This window comes from Numenius arquata, chromosome 3 (genome assembly GCF_964106895.1).
Source record: "Numenius arquata chromosome 3, bNumArq3.hap1.1, whole genome shotgun sequence".
NCBI lineage: Eukaryota > Metazoa > Chordata > Aves > Charadriiformes > Scolopacidae > Numenius > Numenius arquata.
In genome coordinates, this window is record NC_133578.1 from 34,620,478 (window position 1) to 34,647,740 (window position 27,263).

General features: G+C 37.6%; 1 protein-coding gene across 3 annotated transcripts in view; it reads right to left on the reverse strand.

Moving 5' to 3' along the window:
- Positions 1 to 27,263, reverse strand: part of MYO1B (myosin IB) — a 114,043-nt gene that overhangs the window by 41,391 nt on the left and 45,389 nt on the right. For all 3 annotated transcript variants that reach the window (XM_074145754.1, XM_074145755.1, XM_074145753.1), the window contains exons 4-13: positions 21,173 to 21,267; positions 18,495 to 18,599; positions 15,526 to 15,572; positions 12,848 to 12,911; positions 3,789 to 3,887; positions 3,324 to 3,427; positions 2,278 to 2,425; positions 1,489 to 1,607; positions 607 to 693; positions 217 to 282 (exon numbers count right to left, since the gene is read on the reverse strand). In XM_074145754.1, the coding sequence (XP_074001855.1) occupies positions 217 to 282; positions 607 to 693; positions 1,489 to 1,607; positions 2,278 to 2,425; positions 3,324 to 3,427; positions 3,789 to 3,887; positions 12,848 to 12,911; positions 15,526 to 15,572; positions 18,495 to 18,599; positions 21,173 to 21,267 (934 nt within the window). The remainder of the gene's footprint in view (positions 1 to 216; positions 283 to 606; positions 694 to 1,488; positions 1,608 to 2,277; positions 2,426 to 3,323; positions 3,428 to 3,788; positions 3,888 to 12,847; positions 12,912 to 15,525; positions 15,573 to 18,494; positions 18,600 to 21,172; positions 21,268 to 27,263) is intronic.

The window sequence follows — 27,263 nt, forward strand, 5'->3', positions numbered from 1 at the left end:
AATGGTGTAAAAACACAAGTTGGGCTTTCATAAATCTTTGTTTCATTTGCCAGACATGCTAAGACATCTCTCTCTGGCTTACTTTTTGAGTGTTTTTTTGTCAGAAATGACACTTGATTCAAATTACATGTATTTCGATTACACATTCATGAACTACTCTATTAAGCTTTAATAACAACCCTCTACTTTGGATATTTAGTGTTATAAAGGTCTTACCTCAAAAATTTCAAAGCCATAGATGTCTAGCACCCCCATTACCTTCTTTCTCACTTTTGTTTGTGCCTTTAAAAAAAATTAAACATTGAGTCAGTCATCTTTACATTTCATACATTAGTTTTCATGATTCCCAAGTATCTCATAAGTAAGGTGTCAAATTCTGTAAACTGAAACATAAACTAATAAAAACAAAATACACTTAACCTGACTATTTTCATAAGCTTAAAAACAGAGCAGACAGCAACTTGTTGAGCTGTGATACAGTTATTCACCCATACCATATGTAACACTGTACAACCATGAAAAATGAAGTTGGCAAATACAGTTTTACTGTCCACTTTAATTTAAAGGATTTCTATTGATTTTTTTACAGGCACAAAACAACAATACCTTAATGCTCTCATTGATTCTGGTAACAAGCCAAGAAAACAGTCGACTGTACAAATTCTTGGCCAGAGCATCACGGGCGTAATAAGCCTAAACAGAAGAAAGAAGAAAAATGTTACAAATCCTGGGCTAATCCCAAACTTCTTATTTGATTGCCATATCCTAAAGGTGCTATGAAAAGAGGGAGAATGGCTCAGGCAGCAGAGCCTCTGCCTAAGCAGGCACCGGAGCCAGACAAGGGTGCCAGGACGCTTGGGCAGCACCGGCAGCTTGTTGGTGCATCCCTCTGCCTTCCGGAGCACTGGCTGGCTGGAACAGCAGCTGCAATTAGGGCACTTCGACTCCCTTCCTGCTCCTCTGCTTATTCCCTAAAGACTCACATCCCCCATCCTAATTCTAAAGGGATTCCTTAGTCCTAAAGGGACTCGAGCAGCTGTGGTTAGGGAAACGACATTCCTGCTAGCCTGAGCTGATGAGACACAGGTGGCGATCACACTGGCTCTGCAGCATTACAGAAAGATAAACTGGCAGCAGCAGTTTTTCAGCAGCCTGGGGCATACAATTCAGATGAAATTACACCAGTTGCTCTAAATGAAAACAGTCTACCACAATACTTTCAACACGCGTTTTGTGCAGAACTGTTTTGTTTTTTCATTCTCTGCAGCATTTTCCTATCCCTCATCTTTTTGAGGTAATTCACACATAAACCCAAAACATGCAGCATATATGAACACTTAGAAACAGCTGAAGAAAAAACACACATTAGTGAAATGTTTTATTCAGTACAGACTATTGCAGTTTTTATTTGGGCAGTTACAGTACAGTCGTGTAGAATAAACAGCCATTTTAAATTATTCTTTCCTTTAAAATCAGGACATCTTTTACCTGCGCCACATTTAGTGTTGTTGAAACTTTCTCTTGCTTGGCTTCCACCGTCCGGAAGCTGAAAGCTCTTTCCAATACGGACTGGTCTATACCTGTCAACTCGCAGATTTCCTTGAGTTCTAGCATGAAAAAGGACAGTGTAAATATAATGAATCCTTTCGTACCATTGCTTTTTCTTCCCCAAAACTATTAGTTTTTAAGTGGTTCAGTATTTTCCCAAAACAGGTTTTCTTCAACAGAGGTGTCACCCATCAATACTCTCCTGCCAAGCAAATTTTTTAAAAACATGCACAGCATGAGGAAACAGAGTTATTAGTTTTGAAAGCACTTTCTTTTTGGTTATTTTTGTGAAGAAATTTTTCTTCCTTTTATCACAGACTACTTTTCCTGATGAAAAACTTTCACATGAAAATAAATGAACTTTCAAAATGTATGAACTGCAAAAACATGACCAAATTAATCTAACATTACAGACAGAAATACCCTACTACAAAAGAACTAGAGGCCTCCACTGCAGAATAACCAAGCAGTTACAGAAATGCTTAGTTCCATTTAATATTTCAGAAGAAAGTATGAATAAAGGGGAGAAAAAAGAAAATAATCACTTTTGGAATTTCAAACAGTGACTGAAATGGCACAGAATTCAACCCATATTTGCCTGTGGGTGAGTTTTGGAAACAAACTAATTTAATTCCTCTGTAAGGATATTGTATGTCTACAGAAATGGCAAAATTAGTAATGACTTCAGGCAAACTGGTGTTTTCTCTCCCGTCATTAATCTCATCTTACCATTTTTATCTTTGATTTTACTTTCATCTAAGCCATTCACACGAGATTCAGGCTTAAATTCAATATTTCCCAATTTCAGAACGGCTGCCACCACTTCAAAAACAGACTGTGTTTCATGATCCATAAAACCAACAATCTGCATTGCGTTCTGTAAAGGGGACAAGTAAAATTATGAGATAAAAGAATCTACATTTAAACAGATCATACATGCAAAATTCACCATTTATCTGTATTAGCATAAACTGGAAATGTTTTATGAACACTTCTGCTACAAAAAGAACATGATATAATTACTACACTTAGATAAGTAATTTTTTTAATATAAAAGATTAAAGAAGATCTGGTAATTGAGTGGGCATGTCAGTCCAGTCCACTTCTATAATTCATTCACTTTATGGGTTTCTAAAATGCAGCACTTTTTTTTTAGCCACTGAATTTATTTTATAACCTAACTCAATTTTTCCAGAGTCAAACGAACAGGTGCTGCTGTCTTCTCAGTCCACTCTGTTGCTCTAAAAGCCAGTGACTTTTCGAATAAATAAATTTTCACACACTGGGTAACAGGGTCCTGTATTCTTCCTGTCCCTGAATACAATCAAGCAAAAACATCATGGTAAATCATCTTGAGAACCATCCCAGCCCCGTTTTTCTTTCAGCTTGGTCAGCATCACCTTGTTCATGAAGCTCAGTCACTGCCATAAGCAACTACATAATATAACCTTTTCCATGATCTGATCAAGGGGTCTGGTCTTCGGGTTTTTTTCTCTTCATTTTTTTTTTTCTTTTTTAAATTTTTTTGGTGTGTGTCCCTTTTTTGTATTCCCACTAGAATACTCCACAAACTTGGTTCTTTATATTTTCCAGTTGTAGCCAAGCTCCCCTGTGCAAACGTGCTGTACCCTTGCACAAAGAGTGCTGAGCACTCTGAAAATGACTTAGAAAAGATAGCTCTCATGGCCTAGGGCAAATGGCCAGACCGAGGGCGTAAGATCTACATTTCTGTTAAGCCCTTTTGCAGTTCACACCCAACCCCTGTTACTTCTTACCCTAACTGTTCTGAAGTTTGCAGCATCATCCACTCCATTCACTTTGGCAGAATCAAGGCCTAGGTAGTTGTATCTGCTGAAGTCCCGTTCCAGTTTGAGTTTGCCTAATAAATCAAATAAAAATATCATTAGTAACAGCATTATTCATAATAGCTCTTTTATCCCAGAACCAGTATGGTCAAGAACTGTCATTATTAGTAGGATTAAGTTTTCTTTAAGGATCTTTTAAATACAGGCCTTCTGAATAAGAATAGGCTTTCTTCCTTGTTTATAATACACCGCAAAGCGCATTCTGACCTAGATATCTGGATAATAACAAACCGTGTATTTTACTATTGCCACTACCACAAATAATTTGAAAAATGAATCAATATCACATTTCGCACAAAAGATTATGTGCGTGGAATGACACATTAACTATAAAAAAAGACTCATATCTGAAAATAGCACAAGGGCAACACTTACAGAGGAAGTCTTCCGAGGCACCGGACAGTATCTGATAGAAAATGTGAAAGTTTCTTTCACCTCTTGGCTGCTTAACAACACGAGACTTCTCCAGCAGATCTAAACAAACAAACAAAATATCACAGGTCAGCAAAAGACTGTTGGAGCAAAACACTTTACTATGAATATAATCCCCCATCATTTTCTGTTTCATTACTTTATATCATCATCATCAAATTAGAAGATGATAAATGGTAGGCACAAACTTTTCCACAATGTATCGCATTAGTACATATTCATCAAATAAATTATTTGAGCAAACTATAAGCCCAGTACACTTCTAAAAGCTGCAGTCTGTGAGCTGCAAAGAAAACTCAGGTCAGGGAAGCAATGTGCCCAAAAGCCACCAACCAATATACAGTACAACCACAAAATTAAGATTTGGTAAGAATGATTGCATGGGTGAAGGTCTGAAAAGAACTGAAATGGTAAAAGGCTAGGCACACGAGCGATGGGTAAACGAAAGGGGGAAGCCAGATAAAGGAAGAACTTAAACTGAATAATCACATAGCAATTTGTGATCCTCAGGTGCATCAGACTATGAAAAAATTCCCAACGGGACTGACAGAAGCTCCATCATAAGACATTTAAAGTGAAATGGAAAAGCAGCGCTTTGAAAAGCATCACTGGACTGATTGAGTAGCTTAACAAGAAGATTGCTTTGTCTACTACCATTAGTGATGAGCACATTTCTAAGCCTTAACAATAAGGGTAGGAATCTGGGCAGACAGCAGAAATGAACTGACTCGTAACACATTGCTTCAGACTCCACATCATATTTACTATGGAGGTGACAATAAAAGGATTGTTTAGCCTGTGCTCCACTGGGTCCCCAATGCACCAGGAGAGGGGAAACGGATGCATTAAGAGAACCTTTGGACAATTATCTGTGTCACTCACTGCTTTTGTACAAAAAAAATATAAATGTTATTCCTTCTTTTCTCAGTGGCACGTGAGGGCTCCACACCGTTTTCCCGGAGAGCAAACCCACAGTCCCCAGTACACAGTTTCTCTTAAGCTACATCTATTCAGCAACATAAAGACAGAGACATTCAGTGCCTCATTCCAAGTGCACAGCAAAGGAGTTCCCCCACACACCTACAACTGCGTACCCACCATAGCTCTCTCTGACTGGGGTTAAGCGCTCTTTAAACTGTGCCCATGCAAGAAGAAAGCCCCAAAAGGGAAATTTACCACAGTTCGGATGTGACTCTTCAGAAGAGCTGCCACAAAGTTGCGATCAGGTTTCACAAAGGTAAAACACAGGGAACACCAATCCATTTAAGGACATGTGGGGTTGCTAAACACTTCCCCTGCCTGGCTGCTGTAATACCCAATGTGTATCCTACCGTACCTTTACCTGCTCAGCGCAGCCGCCTTTGTGCTGCAGAGGCCCCTCCAGCCCGGCGTCTCTGTGCCGGGCTGCAGCCCCCAGGCTCCACCAGCCTTCCCGAGGGAGCATCTGCCCCGGGGTTCGCTCAGTGAACGGAGGAGCAAGGAAGAGTGCAACAGAGTGTGTTCAGATTTTTGCCTGCGTTACCCACTGTAATTACCTAAGCTTACACCCCTTCTCGTGGAATAGGAAACAAAGACCAAGCTTCAAGTTACAGAATTATAAAAGCTTTAGGAGGGCCTCCTCCAAATAAACTACAGCAAGTCAGAATCAAAAATTCATTTCCATTCTAATAATTAGCCACTGACAACAATGACAAAAATTCAGACACCATTATTAATCTTTGGGTTGGCTTATAGTAGGACAAGTTTCATATATTTCACAGCCCAGCTGAACTACCTAATTCCATAAACACACAATTGCCTGAGTGAAGAACTGCCACGAGCACAGCAGGTGACAGTGCATGGAGCTCCCAATGACCAGAGCATCTGAGAGGGTGAAGACTGTATGAAGACGAATAACTCTTCGCCATCGAATGTGTTGTGTGACCAGGTCAGAACTTTAGTCTTGTTTGAACAGACAATTGTATTTTTTTAACTCCATAAGCCCACAGTCTCTTTCCTTCCACGGTGGCCCTGTTTCAGCACCAGGAAGTTTTGCACATGACAGATGACAAAGTACAGATACACCTAAACAAGTGGCTGTCCCATATTGCCAGCAGCTCATCTTTACGTTAGGATGGGGCAGGTTACAGATTCCCACTTTTGCTCTTTCCATTTTATTGTCTTCATTATTTTCAGCTGACAGATGACTAAAATCTGACATTTGACACTATGTCGGAAAGGCATAGCTCAGAAGGCACAGTTCTTGCCAGCAGTGTAGCACGCACCCTCTCTACCTCCAAGTTCACCTAAGGTTGGGGCTCCCCTCCTTGAGGTCTAAACTCAGAGTCATCCTGTACCTAAGTTGATCCTCTCTAGTTTTACATTTGTAGCTCCAAGGGAGAGGCTGGTCCACCATCCAGGTGTTAATTTGTGGGCTGAGAAAGGCAAGGTGAGTGCCAGGCAGCTCAGAGTCACGCTGGCTGTTAAGGTTCCCCAGTGAAGTGTTGGAACAGATCGCAGCCAAATTTAATCTCAAAGAAATAAACAACTTCAGCTCCCGCAGTGGCTACACACACTTCAGGAAATGGCTGTATTTTCAAAGGATATTGAAGCAATGCAGTTTGTGAAGCGGTTTGGCTTATTTGAATTTAAAAATATTCTATGTATAAATTTACTCAAATGCTGCCATAAAACCTCAGCTACATATCCTGTCAAAATATTGTATGTAAGCCTTCACCTAATTACATGCATGCCTTCAGCAGATTTAACAGTTTCTTGAGCATATATCAAATGAGTTATGTTAGAAGAATAACTGTCTAAGATTTCTCACTGCAATTTTTCTTATTTATATGTTTTCAGAAGCAAGGAGATTAACTAATTAGGTCTGCTTTCCAAAGTCCCAATATTCTGTATTCTGTCAGCCTTCATAACTGAGGAAAAAGGCTCCAGAAAGCAGTTACTGATAGAAAATCAGGTATTTACCTTAACAAAGCAGCTGCTACCGGTTCTTTTTAAAGCTGTATTGATTTTCTGCTTTTTTTCTTTTATGCCCACATGCAGACTGAAATCAGACTGGTAGAAAAGATCCAGACCAACTGCCCTACTCTTAAGAAAGCCTTCCCTTTGTTTTCCCTAATTAGCATTTTAATAAATCAACCAAGTATATTTTACTTAAACCAACAACTGCACAACCAGTAACTTTTGTGTTAACTCTCACATGACTACAAATTCTGTGGGTCGAACAGGCTAAAGAGAAGACACAAAGATGCACACTGAGTTTCTGCATGCATCCACTCGGTAATTCTGTTTACTGTGGCAAGTGTGGACAGGTGGTGCTTATCTATATGAAAACCCACACAAGCCAAAACCCCAAACTCTATACATATTACATTTTGTTATATGGTCTATATAAATTATGTATAGGGACTACACAGGGTTATCTAGTGAGAACATACAGAACTACATTTGGTGTATTTATGGATTAGGTATTCTTTCTGTGTTATCTGACAGTCCCGCTTGAACTGAAGCATTTAACATGTTGTGTGTATCAAAGTAACTGTAAAAATTAAATTGCTTCAGAATGGTCCATCCTGGAAACATTTCTTAAATCATAATGTTTGAATATCCATCAATTCAGATCACGCAAAATCCAGCTACATTCCGCGGGTTCTGTAGATTATTTGTTATTCCTAGGTAACACTGTTTTAAACGCAAGAGATCTGCGTAAGCATCCATCCTGCTAAACCACTCAACTGAACTTAATATAAAAAAAAAAAAAAGAGGAAAAAAAAAAAAAAGAAATTGATGCTAAATACTCCCGCAAACTCTAATGTACAAATTTACAGGATTTCTCTTTGGTTACTTGACCCATGAACTTGATCAATGCAGAAAAATTTAGGATCTTTGTATTTCTCTAAATATACTACAAATTGAATCAACATTCAAGAAAGGAATAAGTAAACACTACAAAAAGAAAAAGACGCTACCTAGGTATATTCTGAATAAACTAGGAGAAGTTTATTTTAGTCATATTCTGTTCAGCAGGCCACGACCAAGGACCTTCTTAGCTACTCAGCAAAAGCTACAGAACATTTTCTAGTCACAGAAACTTATCTCTACACCCACATTATGCTAAATTATTTTTTCTGTTTTCCTACCTTGATTGTTCAGCTATCATCAAAAAAAGGCAGAGATGAAAAAGAACATACAGTGGTGGTTTCTCAGGAACTTTTTCCCATTATTCCCACCAAGTTTATAATGATGTTCTCTTGAATGAAATGATCCGTAATTGTATCAAACAAAAACTACTATGTGGGCAGTATGTGCAGTGAAAAAACATTTGCACATTTTAAGAGTGTTAAATCCTGATTACTCAAGTAATAAACAATGCTTAAAATTGAGCTAATAAAAATGTTTCGTAGTGTTTGGTTGGGGTTTTTTAACACTTCCTAATCTAGACAAGGCAATTGCCTAAATGGTGGCAACTGTGCTAACAAAAACACCAAGGGAGATGTTGGAACAAGTTAAGATTAAAAAAATAAATAAATAAATCAACAAGAATAAGCATCTCTTTCCATAATGTCTAATTGTAAAATTTGTGCAATGTTTTCCTGAGCAAAGGAGATCACTAACAGCAATCACATAACTAAAATTAACATCCCAAGTTATTGATTTCTCAGTGAGCGGGTAATTACTTGTCTTTTAAAATGAACAAACAAGTTGTAAAGACGAACAAGTTGTAAAGTTATCATTATCACTTCAGTAACTTTAAAAAGTTGTTGCTTTCAATAAGCTTCATAGGTTTCTTTCATGTTGTTGTTGGAAAAGAAGGCAAACCAAGGCCCTTCCTTAATCACTTGTTATTTGGACTTTAAGTACACTGTGCCAGTTAAAAAAGGCTTTTCAAAAGCAGGCATTACATATACTGTACTTCACCTGCACCACTGTTGTCTTCTCGTTAATCATTAAATCACTGAAGAGCTTAGGCTGATTAGTAAAGATCATCTAATGCTAAAAAGCTAGGTATCTTTCAGCAGAAAATCCCAGGTGACACGTGAAAATTTAAGACTTATTAAATATCAAAGAGATAGAAAATTTAAGATATTAAATATTCTGGGAAAGCTATTTTACGATCTCTACTTTTGAAAAGGTCTAAACAACTGCAAGTATGAAACATTTCGGACTGTATTATGCAAAACCATTTCAGCCATAAAATTTAGTGTACACAAAACCAGTCACAAAACTAACAAACCGAGTGTGAACACAAACGTCACCTGGAGTACAAAACAGATGCAGCATCTGTCGACAGAGAGCCACATTTTAGAGCTGTAAAAGTTATTGCAATTAGCACCTATCACTTTAAAAACAAACATACAAACATACCCGTTTTTACATGAAATACATATTATTCTGTAATTACAGAAGAACAGTAGTTTCTTTTCTACCTTTCTCCTGCTCCCATCCACACTACGATGGTAGTTGTAATAAATGGAAAACTAACAATAGTAGTGATGGTTTCTGTAATTTATTTCCACAATATTATGCCCAGGTGAAGTAAGTTAATTACCCAACACTCCAACTGTCTTCCTTCACAAGTGCTCTGGAAAAAGTGCATAAGCATTGACAAGACTGTTCACTGCACGTAAACACCGCACGGGAGGACAGGACGAGCAGTTACACCTCATACTCAATTCACTGAGAGAAAGTGTAAACGCAATTTACCTGTCTGTAAATGCATTTTAGAGCCTCAGTATAACTTTGAGTAGGGACTGGTGTTTGTCACTGGTGAGAACACAGCAGGGGTTTAGTGTTCAGAAGAGGTCTCAAGAGTAATTAGGGCTTCCTAACCCCACACATGTGAATCAGGTCAGCTCGTGACCGGTTGGGCTAGTTGTTAGCTTGCACTAGGGCTGTGTGCCTCACCTTACGCAGATTCCAGCATCTCCCACCCATTAGGAAAACCAGCTGGGACCTTCACAGAAAACTAACAAAAAGGGAGGATTCAAATGACTCAGGCTTACCACATACCTCAGTTTCTCAGCCCTAATTCACCCTTCTGCTCACCCCCACGTCTCAGTTGCTGCCGATGTAGCATCAAACAAGTACAACACATGCTACACAAAATCATTTTTCTTTTGTAGTCTAACGGGAAAAAATTCCTGACTGGAGTAATATACTTAAAGATTGCATAAATCACATTCACCTCAGATTTTCCACTCTCAGTTTCTTTTTATGACTGATCATGGTATAGTAATATGACAAATACCTTACAAATCAGTGCACTGAGAAGCTCTGAGCAGCTATGTATAATGAGTCTATATGTATGTCATGCTGTTCAAATGTAAAATTATCTTCAGTTTGGGAACATACCAGTTCAATGCAATGAACTACTCACTGCACTGAATGGAACATACCATTCCCTGCAAACTGGACAGGAGAGACACGCGTTGTCATGATAATTTTACCCTCGAGCTCCATCCCGTGAAAGGTTCACTTGTAGGTTAACCCCTGTCATTAATAAGTAAGAGCTCATTGAAGGATACCAGAGAACGGCCCAAGAGAAGGTCACAATAGCATCACCCACTACATGAAGGGACACAGGCAGATTGAGAAGCCCATCACAGAGTTTCATAGCATTTTAGAGTAGGACAAAACTACAGAACATTTCCAACAAGACCTTTTAGTATAATGGATCTCTACTTATCTTTACCAGTCTGATAAAATTAGTAGCTTGTTTTCATCACCCTTCTTGCCACCAAAATAAACTAGATGTTCACTGTGTCTGCTTTCAGCCACTCATAGTATGAAATACAGCTTGGTGACATAGGATGTGATCCAAAAAGCCCACTAACTTCATTGGTGTTTTGAAATCAAGCTCATCAGATACAATTTCTAAAGTTTAATCAAATATTATTATATCATCTTCACATCCTGTTAACACCAAACCAACAGATGGTCAGAAAGCAAAGAATATTTATGAACAAACTAATTATACTTTCCTTTTTAAGGATCAGAAATTTCAGCACTACTTTCTTCTTGGCAAATTAAGAAGACAAACCCTTAAATTCGACTAAAACTAGAGTAAATTTTAAGCGGCATAAAAGAATTTAAGCCCCTGGTATCTCCAGAGTGGTGATACCTCCCAACAGAAGCATTTCTGTTGCAATGCTGCAGATGTGTGGAAAAGATCTAAGGCAGGACAACAAACTTGCTTTAAACCTGTACAGAATTCAAACTCTCTTTAAAGAGAGATGGATAGACTATCAAATTTTGCAAACATTAAATCAAAGATGAAATACATTAACACACAGCTACAGGAACTCAGTATTTACTTGTGACATACCCTGTCAAGTACGGGGTGTTTCATAGTTCAACAAGTAATGTCTTTTCCACAATAGCGCTTACACATAAGGTCTTCATTTTTAAAATTAAATTAATCTTCTTCCTATTAGATATTTATTAAATGTGAGAAGACAGGGAGAATGCCTAAAATAGGCGTCTTTTAGGAAGATATAAAAATATGTCTGCCCTTTCATTACATATGTCATCACATCATTATAATTACATGTAATGCTATAATTACAACATGCAAAGATTTATAAGGCAGATAAACTATAGAGTAATTAGTTGGATCACCTTTTGATATGACACAATATTTTAATTAGATGACTCAGCACAGTACTTTCAAAGACAAACTGTTGAATGTCCACTCTACAAAGGAGGGTTAATTTTTATGTATCTATTTTGAATGTGAAATAAAAAGAAACAAACAAGACAGCTAGCCTGCTAGAACTTTTTTGTTCTCATTTAATTATCGACGAATACACTGAGTATGTTTGGCCTCTAATTTCATTTACTACCAAATGTCAAATTTAATAGGTAGCCATAAACACTTAAATAGTGACTGCTTTGAGTTTCGAGATCTACTCTGTCACGAAAATCATGCTCTTTCAGGCACAGTTGCAAAAGGTGACCTCGTCCAGAAAAAATGTTTGCCCTATGAAATAAACCAAAGCCTGTATTTATGCGTAAAATTCTTCACAATGTTTTAAAATGTTTATATTATATAGAGAGAGTTCAATTCACCTTGGATGATTCTCATTATTTCACAACCAGTTAAATGCCAATGGAGTCAAAAGTCAGTCTTTAGAAACAGCGATGAATTTGGCTGAGTGGGAAGAGAGGTCAAGGCTAGGTCAGTGACACCTAGTATAGTCACTCACTGCCCTCCATCCCCTTTCAAAAATAAGAAAAGCAAACAAACAGAGCTTTATATAGCACAGAAGAGCAATTTCTTTTAAAAGCTGCATTTAAACTCTTGAAAGGAAAGCAAGTCAAAGCATACTGGGCTGGCATTCAGTTCCCAGCCTCTTTCTTCCCCACGCAAAGCTGGTTAAAATTTCTGAATTGCTGTACATTTCGTAGCAGTATCCTCACGTCAAGTAACAACCTCTGAGGCCACCTTTGCCTCTCTAAACTCAACAGCTGTTCATCCTCTCTCATGATAAGCCCTTTCCTACACTGTGCAGTGTGATAAAGCTAGTATGGAACACTTTGATTCCAAATAAACATACCCACCTCATGGTGTTCTCCAGCACACTTTGTATAACTCTTAAGAACTACAAAACAGCGTATCTCAGACATCATCTACCTTAAACACACAACCCATCAAATCAAATAACGTGACTGATCTGGGGGATTCAAGTATTAAAAGAGCCTCAGACATCCCTACCCGTCTGCTACCAGCTTCAGAGACAATACACGAACCCACACACATTACTCAATACCTTTTAAACAATACAGTACATTTATTACTCATGCTTACTTCTTCAAGTCTATTTTCACTTACTCTAAGGTACACTATTCAGCACGAAAACATGAAAATTAAAAAGCAGAGTTTATCACATAATGGAGACAGATTTGATTAGACAAACACAGCCGATCTTTTCAATATTTTAACCATCTTCCTTTTGGAACAAAACATTTTAAGGTGTTAAGATGCTGATACGAAGATTAATACTCACAGTTGCTTATAACTCCTCCAAGTGGATCACCCTTGAAATCAAACTCAATATCCATGTATTTTCCCTATGAAAGAAATATATTTTAAGACTATAATTTCTCTTTAAGCAGAACTGCTCAAGGCATTTTTAAAGAAATTAGTTAGTCGTTTTTACAGGCTAAAAGAACAGTTTGGCAACCTTCTGTACACTCTGTCAAATTCTGAAAAACAGAAAATGATTCAAAGCTTCTAAGACAATTGCATTATCACAGCCAGAGATTTTAATGAGAAAAGCTTTAATTCAGGTTTGTAATGCAACCCAGTAATTTCTAAGGTTATATGAAGAAAAAGTATGTTATACAAACTTTCACCAGAAGACCAAGAACACCAAACAATACTTGTGGCCATGTAGGTATTATCATGCTTATTAACATAAGAATGCAGGAAGAAATTATGTTCTATGCAGTCTTATTTTCTCAGTGTAAAATCTTCTGGGAGCGTGAATGAAGGCAGATGAAGGATAGCCATTCAGTTTGGCTTTAAAGACTGGCTGGCAATGATTACTGTTAAGTAATCATGGGGTGTCTGTCCCTAAGCGTGTGCCTGCCTTGTAAAAGTGATGGATTTTTCCCACTGAACTCTTTCCCTCGTAACTCAGGAGACCAGAGGCAACAATTAACAGACTGTCACTGCAAAAGCGATTTCATTTTTAGCTGTACTGCCGCAGTGTGTTTCCTTGACTTCTGTTTGACTTTTCCACATCACAGAAGATCGCTCTGGTCTTTGCATCATTTTAATTTATATGACAAGTGTTTAATGTAGTAAGAGCTACATTTAACAGTGACAAAATGGACAGGCCCAGACTGTGTAGAAAAGGCAAACGCAGTGCAGCTCACGTTGGCAAGGAAGTTTAGAAAGATAAAAACCACTGGTAGTAATTCAAACAAATTCCACAAACCATGCGCAGAAATGATCTCACCACCCTCTGGTGCTTACTTAACAGAGGACAAAAACAACCTATTGAAAAGAGAAGTCTTGTGTTTATACTTTCTTATTCACTGCATTTAGGAAGAGTTTTCTTTTTTCTTTGTCTTTTGCTTTTAATTACAGAACATAAAAAAGAAGCACTTTACATTGACTACCTCAAAGATATTCTCTAATTTACTGGGTATTTGTCAAGAATGGCTTGACTCTATTTAAAAGCTACTCTCACTGCTGCCAGCTGAGGCTGGCTAGACAGGACGGTACTTGTACTTTCTTGTTTGAAGTTAATTCTGAGCCGATTCAAATTTCTGAGATAAAGAATTAAATCAGATAATTAAATTTTAATTTCCCAAGGACTGGGCCAACTGGATGTTTCCAAAAATATTTTTAGCTTTGTGTTTATAAGCAAGGACTTGAAAGGCAAAATAGTAGTTGGTTGCACTTTGTCCTGGAAAGACTTCTGCTTGCAAACGGCTTGCTTCTCCTCTTCGTTGTCTCCTCCTCCTTTCTGTAGTATGCCAACTCTGAGAGTTACATTTTTTCTACCCTTTCCATCCAAAAAAATGTTCTACAGTGCCTCAAATTCTGGCTCTGACCTTGTGATGAAGACCCTTTGTTCAGTTCACAAGCAAAGGCTCAACAGCCGCAGAAGGAGCATTCATAGCCACGTGGAACAATATCACCAACGCTTGAGACTCAGAAAGGAAGAGGAGAGAAGTCTCCCACGTGGAAAAAAAGCCATTCTCCAGTGCCACGATATCCCAGGCTTTCATTCATTTGCTTTTATTCGTAATGCACCATTTTCCCAGTGTATTAATTTGTCTTCTGTTGTCTACTTTATTCATCCCATAATATTACTCTTCTGCACACAACTGGGCAAGTTGGAGTTGCATTCAGTCTTCTGATTTTAGCAGGAGAAACTGTGATGAGTACTCACACTTCTGAATCTCCCAACTCCAGCTTCAACTTTTTTTTTTTGCCAATTGTTAATTCCTATAATTTCACATTCAGTTTCATGTTAAAAAAACCCTGAACTTAAGCAGATGATTATAAAGAAAATAAGCAAAAAAGAAACGTTACAAATGTTTATATTAAAACTAAAGTTGTAAACACAGTTTGAAACATCATAGAATGAAAAAGAGAACCTGAAGTAGCAATTGTAGCAAAAAAATGTATACATGCGGACAGAAAACAAGATCATGCAGAAAGATCCACTTGCTACGCAGACCAGTTGCTAGCCACATGGTCGCTGACTTTAAAGCCACCAGTGCCAGAAAATTAAAGAATCCAGCTGCACTGTAATTATGTTTTCATCCGGTCACAGACTGTCACATCCTAATTTTTTTCTTTTTTTTTTTTTTTTAGCCTCTACTTTGAGTCTCAATAGAGCTCTATGCCCACATCAGAAACCAACAAGATTTCTGACAAAGAGGTGAAACATCTTTTTAAAAGAGGGGTGACTGCTAATAATGCACTAATAGCACAGTGGGGAAGGAGAACATGCTCGGAGGTACAAAATGAAATATTGATTGCTGCTGAAGGCGTTTGCGTTCTCCAAATACCACAGTCCTCAGACTACCAGAAAGTTCTCTCTCCAAATTATTCATTCCCTCCTTACAAATGTCTTGATGGCTGACAAGGTAAAACAGAAAAACACAACAACATAATATACTCCCCTAAACTGAATTCAAATTCAGCCTTGAAGAACATACTTACAAATCTAGAGGAGTTGTCATTCCTCACAGTTTTGGCATTTCCAAAAGCTGGAGAAAGAGAAAAACAAATGTGACAACCAAATCTATCAGAAAAAAAAATATTTAAGTGCTAAAATATCTATGACAGTTTAGATATTTCAAGGAATCTTAGACTGCTGAGAAACAATAGCCTGTTCACTGTATGGGTATCAGTCACTGGGGATAGACAAAGTGTGACAGACACAATCGTAAATGAGAAAACACCTATGGAAGTTCAAAGAAGTTTCATCTCAACACTTCCTTTGTTTAAAAAAATGAAAGAAAAACATACAAGGGGAAACGGTTCCAAGACAAAACTGCACCTGGATTGAGCATATATCCTTGGGCTTTGAATCATCAAATCTAAAATTTTATTGCCCAAATAACTTTAAATATACCTCTTTCTCTTCATTTCAGAGAAAGAAATTAATCTTAGTTCCCAGAACTGAAGATGGTAAAAGATGGAGGCCAGAACAGAGGAAATTAGAGAACGAAACCTAAAAATTGCTTGCATAGGACAGTTTAATCAATGCTTTGAAACAGATTTATTTACGCTATTCTAACACCTATATACTAGCTTAAGCTGAATATTAATCAGCTGAAATAAGTCTAATTTACAATCTAAGTTTTGCACACACTCTTCAGCTTGACCTAAACTAGCTTTTTGAATAGTTTGCGTTTAATTTCTTTAGCTCAAGTTTTCTGACAATGAAAACTCTCCAAGAAGGGACTTCCCAGGGCTACATTCAGATGGGCAGCCACCCGCTTAGAACATAGGCAGGACAAGAACTCAGACTGGAGGACAATTCAAGGTCTAAACACCACAGATTGTAAAAGTGTGTCGAGTCCAACAGGAGTGTCCTCTACATTATTAAGTATAGCACCCCTTCTTTTAACAGGAGACTTTATTTATCCCAGTATTTATTTATATAGCATATATATTTTCAAAGATCAAGTCAAGTCAATGTTTTTTGGACAGAAATAAATACATGCTTTTAGGCTTCAACAAACTTGCATGAGTAGACTTATTCTTGATCAAAGAACTGAAGCCAAAAGGAAAAGTTTGTTGCTCCTGAAGGCCAAGGATAAGTGAAAGAATTGTTTTAAAAATCTTTATGCCCTGCAATAAATCATCTTTTCAACAACCAAATCTCTGAGCTGCATTTTCTTAAACTCAGTGCTGAACAGTAGAGTCATTTATAACTGCACAGAATCAAGCACAAACGTTTCATTATAAAGCATGAGACACATTCCTCAGTTTTCCCTTAAGTCCATTGTTTCTAAAAGTAAATTTACAGTAGCAACTATGGTTTAAAACAAAAAATCCCATAAGATAAATTATGCATATGTAACATTTATTTCATTTTCTTGCACTGAAGCTCAACTGAAACAGAACTAAATAACCAAAGAAAAATAAATCTAACCACAAATGCTTAATTTCTGTCTAAAATGTATATAAGCAGCCAGGCTTGTGCAGCAGCCTCATGGAATAATCCAGTGTCCTAAGCTAAACAGGCAGTTACCAGCACACCAAGTAGAACAAATAATGCTTTAAAATGATAAGGCACTCTTCTGTAAGCTTAGTCTATTTCTCTTGCATTAAAACAAAGATTTGCAAACCAACAAGAAATCCAATACATTTGGCAGTCCCCGGGGAACAACCCAGCTTTGGCAAGAAAAACCTCCATACTTTCCATACTGTCTAGATTTGAAATCTGCCTTCCAGGACAGTGATAAAAGCAACACAGCTCTTTTCTGTGAATCCAAAACAATGGAAGATTGCAATCCCCCCCATTCAGCTTTAAGTGGAACATATCTGATCATCAAAGAAAGGCTTATCCAGCATTTTTATTATTCTTTAATTTTAACATTTCACCCTTTCTTTACAAGTCTTTGCTTACAATTTTTGGGGGTTTTGTACAGTCGATGACCATGTTTTACCCATCCAGTTCACTGCTCTCAGCCCAGTTTTGCATTCCCTTTCCCTTTTTTTATTCCCCCCTCCATTATCTCTTGTAGAGTGCTTGCTCCCTACAGACTCCAAATCATCGCATATACATATAGATAGCTAGGCAATAAATAAAATGTTGACACTCAACAGTCTTACAAACACTGCATATCATCTGGCCATAATGCAAAATTATTGTACAGCAGTCATGAGAATTTGTCTTAGCACCACAATAGCTTAAAAGAACTGTGGGAAAGGCTGAGCCAGGAATCAACACAATAGACCTAAATAAGTCAACTCTAACCAAGGCACTTCTGAAGGCAATTGTTAGACAATGGGACAAAACTGCAAGCTTTGGGGATCATATATCCTATCTCCAGGAAAAATGAAGATCCTGTTTCTGGCAGCCAACATCTTTAAATTAAAATGACTAATTAAAAAAAAGTCTTTCATGGGAGAGCAGGAAAGGCAGTTGTCAGGAAGACAGGCCAACAGAGTCACCAGACCCAGGGAACAATAAGTCTCAGGGAACAACAGGCATGCATATGGATTGGCTTAGTTTTTTCTAAGATCCATTTCTTAACCCTTTTTTTTCTAAAGGAAAAAAAAATGCTTTACAGAGCTTGTTTGTTTATTAGAGACTATAATAATATAATCTGGAAGGAAATGAGTCAAAGGGACTGAAGTTAAGTCTTTTGATACAGCTAAGCATCACCAAGGCAGGGTGAAGAAAGGGTACGCCCTCAGAGAGCAGCAGCGGGAGTCTGGGAAATATGACCTAACTTCCTAAGCTCACCCTTCATGAGGGAGACAGTTTTCTTCTCAAGAAAACCTCTCCATAACTGAACAAAATCTTGTAGCTGTCTTCACAGAAAGCATCTCCTATGGGTTTGGACACCAATTCACAATGAAACAAGAACAGATACAGTTTCCCAACCCGGCTCAGCAGGAACGCTGATACATGCAGAGGTAATATGGTCATAAATGCTGTATGCGACTCTTACCTTCAAGAACTGGATTTGACTGCAAAAGTTGTTCTTTTACTTGATTAACCTCTGCCCCTTTTCCACACACAGCAGCTACATATGACATGACAAGTTTGCTTGCCTCTGTGGGGGGAGAGCAAAATAACACAGTGATAAGTATTGGCAAATAGGCCATAAAATGATTTGCAGTCATTTTCACCCTGCCAGACAGGAACTGTAAGCGCATTTCATTTCAGTTCTTCTATATCGCTGTACCATCTGGAAATGAGGAAAGAGCATATCCTGCTATGACACCCACGCCAACGTATCAGCAGCCCTATTCACTTAAATACCTAGAGCCTTCCCAAGCTAAAGAAGCCACCAGTGGATATGGCACATTACCTGCCAGTTTTTCATTTAGCCTCAGTAAGAGGCATTCGGTAAGGAAAGAGCACTATCCCTAGCTGACACATTGGAAATGTTTTAATGTAGCCTGAAAAAAATAGGCCCAAGCAGTTTCAAGATGCAAAATTCAATCAGTTTATATCAGCAGATACACAATAACACAAGTGTAAACAGACAACACTATACACACGTAATTACAACTCTAAAGTACAAGCAAATGAATAACTGCAACATAACATTACACAGTTTTAAAAAATATTAAAAATGAAATTAATTTGAAGGTACAAACTTTTAACAAAGTCTTTTTGGACTCTCAAAGCTGGGTTCATATGGGTGTCAATCAGCCATACACAGACAGAAGTAAATACTAAATAATCCATCTAGCCTTTATGTTTTTGCTAGTCAGGACGAAGAGCAGCTGAGAAAGGATTGTGTTAATAAACACAGTCTGTGATGTTTGGTATGATGCACAATAGTGAAATTTGAGGCAATATCAGCTAATATACAATGTAATTACTAACATCAACCCAAGACAGTGGTCATAAAAAACCCATTACTTGTTCATCAGAGATCCGTTACAAATTTAAGGGTTTCATTTCAGGAAAGAACTGACAAACAAGAAGTTATCCCCTAAATTTTGATTCTTTCCCATTTAATCAAATTTGTTTGCTAGTATTAAATCACTATCCCATACTGTAGAGAAAACTGAGCAAACCTGCAGCACAGAAAGCAAGCAAGGAGCAAGAATTAACAGATGTGTCCATAAGGCCTCCCATCTCCTTTAATCATGCTTCGAACTCAGCTTTCATTTTAAAGAATCTGTTCCCTTCAGAACTTGGAATTACCAAATTATTTGAGTTGAAATATTTCCTAAAACAGTCAACATCTTTAAGTAGAGCTACTCAGTCACTGAGAGGAGAAACCACTGAAGCAGCAAATAAGCTATTATAAAATAATAAGCAGTAAGAACACACAATGACTTCAAGATAGGCTTTGAACGTCACTGAAAGAAAATAGAGGCCCTTTCTTTTATTAGGAACTCCATTTGGTCCAATAAAGATATCAGGAAGGGAATCATCACCTTAACATCTAAAAACATTTAAAGACACCACTTATTCTGGTAATGTACCATGTTTTCTTGCACAATGTAACTATTGATTAGCAATATAAACATGCAGTGAAACAAGAAAAAAAAAGTAAATAAAAAAAAAACCCAAAAAACTGATGACAGTTTAATTTCAGTTCTTCCAGCCAAATATTCTGGCTACCAGAAATATAAAACAGTTATATAGGATCTGTACTAACAAGTCTGTTTCCTCAACTCCAGGAATTTCCTCCCCATCCCCCCCTTTTTTTTTTCTTGCAATGAAAACCTGACTTCTCAGCTAATAGCCCCATTTCAGCAACAGTACTTACATCAAATGTTAGCAAAAGAATAGCACAGATTCCAAGTTGATTGTTGACTTGAATTTCAAACCCTATTTTATTCTGTACTTACCCTTTATAAAGAAGGAATAATTCATATTACATCCCATATGGCTATTAAAATTACAGAACAGTCAAAATCTCTGTACGAATATCAATCTACTAGAATATTCTCTACAAATAGAGATGTTCAGAAACTCAACCACTGCTATACCTTTCAACTGAATAAATAAAGGAATGGAAGGTGGACCTCAGTTGTATGAGATGCAGTTATGCAATCCTCACTTGATTTCTACCATTCCAGTTTAAAAATTAGCAGCCATTTTCAAGGCAATTTCAGCTTTGCCTGAGAAACACAATGTTCTGGTACACAAGCCAATCTTAGAATTGCAGCATGCAAAAGACTGATGAAATTTCCAAAGTAATCAGCTACTATTATTTATTTTGCTTGGCTAAATAGCATAATCCAGTTTAAATGCATATATTTATTAAAAGAAATGCCGAAGTGTCAAAGGATTGTCTTCCAGTCTAGAAGACCAAGAGCATTCAGTTTTCTCCATCTTCATGTTTCCCCCAGGGAGAGCCTGAAAGTTTTCTGGCCCTTGCAATACTCTATCACAAACCAGCATTACTTTGCTGATGTATGATCTTGCATACTGATGAGGATACTGTATTAACATGCGATAGGACTGCATCATGGTGACAACGTGAAAAAACACTAGTTATGTAAGTTCACACCTACAGCAACAAGCGTGACAGCATTCATGTCCTGCAGTCACCAGACACAGAAAGATCCTGATATCTCTCAACTCTTACAGACTCCAGCATCACTTTGCAAGACTGAATAACTCTGAACATTTTTGAATGAGATCAAAACTGCTTATTACCTGTTTTTCCAGCTCCACTCTCTCCTGTAATAAGGATGCACTGGTCTTTGTCCTGGTCCCTTAAAGATCTGTATGCTTCATCTGACAGAGCAAAGCTGCAAAGTAAGAGTCAATTAATTAGATAAAACAAATACGAACAGTAACTACAATCCATCTTTCACATCCAGGCGGTGAAAAAACAAAACAAAACAAAATAAACAAACAAACACAAACGCCAAAAAACCCCCAAGCCCCTGAAGTGCTAACGTTCTACAAGTTGTAAAGCATCCACTTTTCAGAATATAAAGACACACAGAACCAAAATAGATACTTTCTCTCAGTGGCTTATTTAGACATTCTTCGGAATGAGCAAACATAACCTCCAAGTTTTTCTATACAGAGCAAGCTCAAAACAAATGGGCAGAATTTCAGGGAAACATAGGTAGCTTTCTTCATTGAACAAAATGTCAATGTGTCAACAGGACATGTTCTGTCTGAAGACATTTAAGAAAAAGAAAACAGCGGAATCCTGAGCACTCACAATACCTTAAGCTGCAATTTCTACTCTGAAAAATATGAAGAAATCTCAGAATCTTATGAAATGTTGAGCATTTTAAGCATGCAAATATTGCTAGACTTTTATATAAATATGCAGAAATGTTTCCAGATAAGTATGTTCTTAACTCAGTAAGGGTGATGTCATGCAGTGAAATTAAAGAACGTAGTAAGAATCAACAGCTTTCCTGTAGCAAAAATGTCTTTCCCTGGAGCTCAGAACATCATGACCCTGAAACTACTGGGTTGCAATTTGAGTCCAGATGTGCTCTGTTGCCATGTAGCAACACATATTTTGGAGAAATGCAGATGTGCTACTTATATTTAGTTTTCTTTAGTAGTAATTTTGAGACAGAGTAATATTGATTTTGTTTCAACAGCATTTTTCAGTTCATGGAATAAAGGACTCTGGAAACTGAGCATTAGAACCACTTGGAAAAACTTAAGCAAGTAGTATCTGAAAAAGGACAGAAAAGCAAAATCCAAATAAAAAAGCACACTTGCATTACACAACTTAAAGAAAAAAACCTGATAGCTAAACAAAGCTTTTTTTTACATGAAATAAACATACATTCAACAGACGAAGAGCTTTGTTAGATTACTGCACCTAGTAAAATATTTAGTCTTTGTATGTACTTAAAAGTGGATATTGTTTATTATTTACAGAAAACAAACAAGGTATGAAAAACAGAAACTAACTCTCAGATCAACATAAAATGCATAATCGTTGAAGGTTCAATGCACCTTTTAGAAACCCAATTTCTTTATTCTACTACAGTTCAGGAGCTTTGCATTCAGCTGATAGCTACAAAAAGATCAAGTATTTGTTTTGAATAACATAGCCCTATAGTGCTTTCACAGGCAACCTCAGTCCCTTTTAGATAAGCGAGTTCTTTGTCATGATGCCAGTTAGGGGTAGCACGGACAACACAATACAAGTAGCAAGAGCTACACAGAGTCTTTTCTAGAGGCTCCTATTATGTATATTAAACCTACGTATCTCAAATTAGTTCATACTTATTCCTACCACCATCCCTTAGCTCAGGCAGTTCTGCCTGGCATCTCTCATCCAAAAAAGTTTATGGACAAAGCATGTCATATCGTTCCCAATTTATTATCACATGCATGTGCAACACTGTTTACACTTCCTCATCCCTCATCAGTATTAGATTCATCTCATATTTGCTTATTTGGGGTTTGTTTGCTTATTTGTTTTTATGGTTGCATTATGCTATCAGTTTGGCCACCCTGCAAGAGACCAGCACACCGAGTGGTATTCTGAAAAAGTTGGAAAATTAAATACCTTATGGCTCCTTTACGACTACATAATCACACCTTCCCCTCCTTGTCTAGTTCCGGCCAATGATGCTCATGTCACTGATTCCCCCCACTCTTTGTGTCCCGCTCCTGTCCTCTTCTCTCCTGCACATCTGCCTGTCTAGTTGTATGACCAGCCCAGGGCTCCATCTCTCTCACTGCTTTTCTCGCCAGTTTACATTGTCTAAGGCACTAAATTACAATTCTTCTCTCTGCACAGATGGTTGGGTGATCCACTTAACAAGCACGATCAAAGGTCATTAACTCCTTTTGATACATATACCATTGAACCCGAATTAACACTGATCTCTCAAAACTTAATACTGCTATGGTGATTGAAGCATTTGAACTCAGTAGTTCAACTGGAGGTGAAAATGTGTTTACGAGAAAGTAGCCAGCTGTAATGTTTTTAGCATTACAACAAAGTCAATTTGTGATGTGGCCAACATGCTGGAGAACTAGCAAAAAAAAAATATTCTGCTGCTGTTGAGAGACCATGACACAATTTCTGGCATCCACTTTACTGTCCGGAATCCAAACTACAGTAGCAATAACACTTTACCAGACTCTCTTACAGGACATATTTAGGAAATGAATAATATTTGTTGAACGCTGCTGAAGACATACTTGTAAATTGAAGAGTACAACACGTGGCACTCCGAAAAGCTTACTCCAGCACACATTACATTCCTTCTTGCAAGGAAAAAAAAAAAGGCAGTAGGATGAAGAGAAAAGAAATAAAACTGCACTGAGCATTTATGGGCCATGTGTGAGAATGTTAATACTAATGCTGTGGTTTCCATGGGTTTGATTCAGGAAACTGTCTTTCAGAAGGAAGGTAAGACTCTGCGATGCTTTTCAAACTTACAGACCGGACAGCTCATTCTGTGCCTGCTGTCCTTCAAACAATCTCAGCCACCAACTTGTATTTCACTGTTGAAACAACTTTCTTGGCAGTAGTTTCATGCCAGAAAATGAAGTCAGCATCAAGCACAGAAAAAGTATTCTCTCTGTTGATATACTGAGTTACGAGTTAATCAGCTTAGAAACCATTCATCTTTTCTAATACCCTGAATTTTAGTTTCCCAACAGCCCCTGTCAAAATATATTTCACTGCTTGATGTATTTATTAACTCTGCCTGCACTGCACTGCATAGTTAAAAACACCAAATCACGCTTTTTCTCCTCCCTCCACAGAGAAACTGGGTCTAATACTGCAATGAGACCTCTAAAGCTCAAGAAGAGAGTAGGATTTAATCCAGTTCTGGTTTTATCCAATCTAGTCAGAGATGCTTGACATACATTATCTTTTCCCCAATCTACACAATCCAGCAAAGCCTAATACTTCACAAGTATATAAAATACTATCTGCTACAGACAAAAGAAAAAATAAGTCAACTCATTTCAAAAGAAGTTTTGCATATGTACTTATCAAAAGTTATCTAGTAGAAGCATTCTAAAATCTACCTCTGAAGTTTCAACCACTGCTCCGACAATTCAATTGGAGGAGGCATAACCAAGAGAGTATTTAAATAACTAAGATTTCTTTGTCTTTCTGGCATTGCATAAACAGCATTAGACACATTTATGTCAGAGCCCAAACAAAGATCTTTATCTCAAAGAAAGAGATAAATCTATTCATTTGTCATGTTGACTTTCAAGGCACACCATTACACCTCACAGTTCTTCCCAACTATTATCGCCTTCTATCTTTGTAATAATTAAGAAAAAAAAAAAAGCAACAAACAAACTTCGAGTCTTTTGGTTCAAACTCTGTTTGATCCAAAAATATAATTTCATGGTATTCCCCATTTGTTACAAACATATAAAATAATTTCATTTAAGGTCATTTTAGTTTAGCACGTTTTGATGATCTGTAGACCACAAAGACTCCTTCTATTCTTTCCCTTTTAGCGACGTTAAGAGACACAGCTCTGTAGAGTCAACATTTGCAACTATAGGTTTAAACCACATACCACTCTTTGAGCCACCTCACAATTACAGAGCCTAAGTAAAAATTTTAGAATAGTTTGTAGTTTAAAAAGCAGTTATAAACCATGTGTTTTGAATTAGCTGGTGAGTGTGTCAGCAGCGTCATTTACCATACCTTATAATAAGCTCTTGTTTGATTTTTAGGTTTTCCTGAAAGAGGACGACATTCTCCTACCACAAGAAACACAGAAATATTTACTGGGGTTCTCTTTTAGCTAAGATTTAACTACAGAAACAATTTGAAATTGAAACACCACCCACACCTAGCTTAGTAAGAAGGCTCGGCTTTTTTTATAGCACGGCTTTTTCAGCCACATAGCTCCAGATGGCCAGAGCTGTCACAAAGTCCTAACCCAAAAATTCTCACAAAGGGAAACAGCGCACAGGCCTCCAAGGGGGCTTTCCAAAGGGCTCTGGCAGTTTTCAGCAGCATAACAGCATCTCTGTGCTCTAACAAAACACCAGGGTCAGGAAGAGACAGAAGGAAGGTTCCCACCCTCTCAGGCCGAAGTGAGCATCAACTGCTAGCAGTTCATTTGAACGCTCAGACTGCACCCACAATTACACCAGGGGTAAAAACTTTGCTCTTATTTTCATAAAATCAGCTCACAGGAGCAGCTCTTCTACCATCTTTTTCCTTCAAGCCAAAATCACAAGAATCGGTATTTGCCAGCTATCAGTACTTCTTTCCACTATCATTTTAATTCTCCCTCTCATTTCGCTTAGCATTCTCAATTAACCATAGTTAGTTAACACTGTCTTAAACTCCCTCCAACTGCTTTTCTCATGCACTAATAGAGTGAATTCCCATCATCCCGTCTTCACTGGCTGTTGCTTTGGTTCTGAGAGTCTTGGTCCCCATTTTAAAACATCTGTTGCTTAATCTTGGCTTGCAACTGCCAACTAATTTGCTACTTTCAAAGGAAATTAGAAAAACCTCTCTTCTTGACCGTTCCAATTCCTCATGAAGCAGAGCCCTGGTACCACTTCACTTCTTCTCAACTGTGTCTAAACACACTGGTAGGATACTCTAAGTCAGTGCTTATCAAAGACTATATACCGTGCTAGACTAAAAAGAACAGTAAAATGTAAATTGCACATACATTGTTAATGTAAATTTTACTTAAAATATAATTCATGGTAATTTTTTCAAGTTTAATTAAGAGCATCATTTAAGTTCCTTCTCTTTCTGAATGCACAGAAGTGCTCAGTAACAGGGTAACAGCAAACAAATTACTTCCTCCTTTCACAGCATGCAGTGGGAAAACATCAGAATCCCAGTTTGTTTGGGTATAAAAATTCCTAATAACCTGAGCTAGGAACAGCAGAAGCACATTTTGTAAAGGGCTTTGAGGCTTTAAGTTGTAAATCATCACTACTTGCTATATATGTTCCCCCGCCCATTGAAGTTCAGTGGAAAATTCACCATTCAGGAAAAACAACCGTAAGAGATTATTTATAGTATTAGCTTATAGCGCAAAATCATTTAATCTAATTGCCCTAAGGAGAAAAAGTGTACTCCCATTTTCCATAATTACAAACTGTCTCATGTTCAGCACTTTGACACACTTGAAAAGAAAAGGTTGATTAGCCTGCCACTGGAGTGAATAAAGTAACAGCTAAATTGATGGAGCATCAGCTAGGCTAGACCTTCACAGGCAAGCAGCTGCTCTTTGACAAATGCCAATCAGGAAAAAAATAAAATAAGTTTAAACACCAGGATAAAGAGCTGTGCTAAGACAGATGGAAAGCCTTTTCTCCTATTCATATTCTCCAATTTTATTTTCCTGGTGAGCAGAGAAACCTGTTTTATCAACAATACTATGTGGCTAATATACACAGCAGAAGGGTACCTCCTGCGTACGCTTCCCCACTTTGTTAATTCACGTTAGCAACTGTGACGTTATTAGATGCAGAATAAAGCCCAAAGCTGTGTAAATCACCCCATTTGATTTGTAAGCAGCAGCCGTAATTTATGGAAGGGAGAGAGTGGAAGGGAGGGGGAAGAGGACAGACAAAGCCACTTCTGATTTTCAAGAGTAAAACACTTTAAAACACAGGCTAATAGTAAGCCAGAGAGATTTATTTTCTGTTCCAGTAGACTGGGAACATAATATACCCTCCGATGCTCATATACATGCTGCAGGTTTAGCAGAAAAATTGATTCAGGCCACTGTTCTGAGGTCTGGACAACAAGAAGAAAATGTTCTTTCTGAAAATCTTGTCTTTCTCAGGATGAAGCAGATTT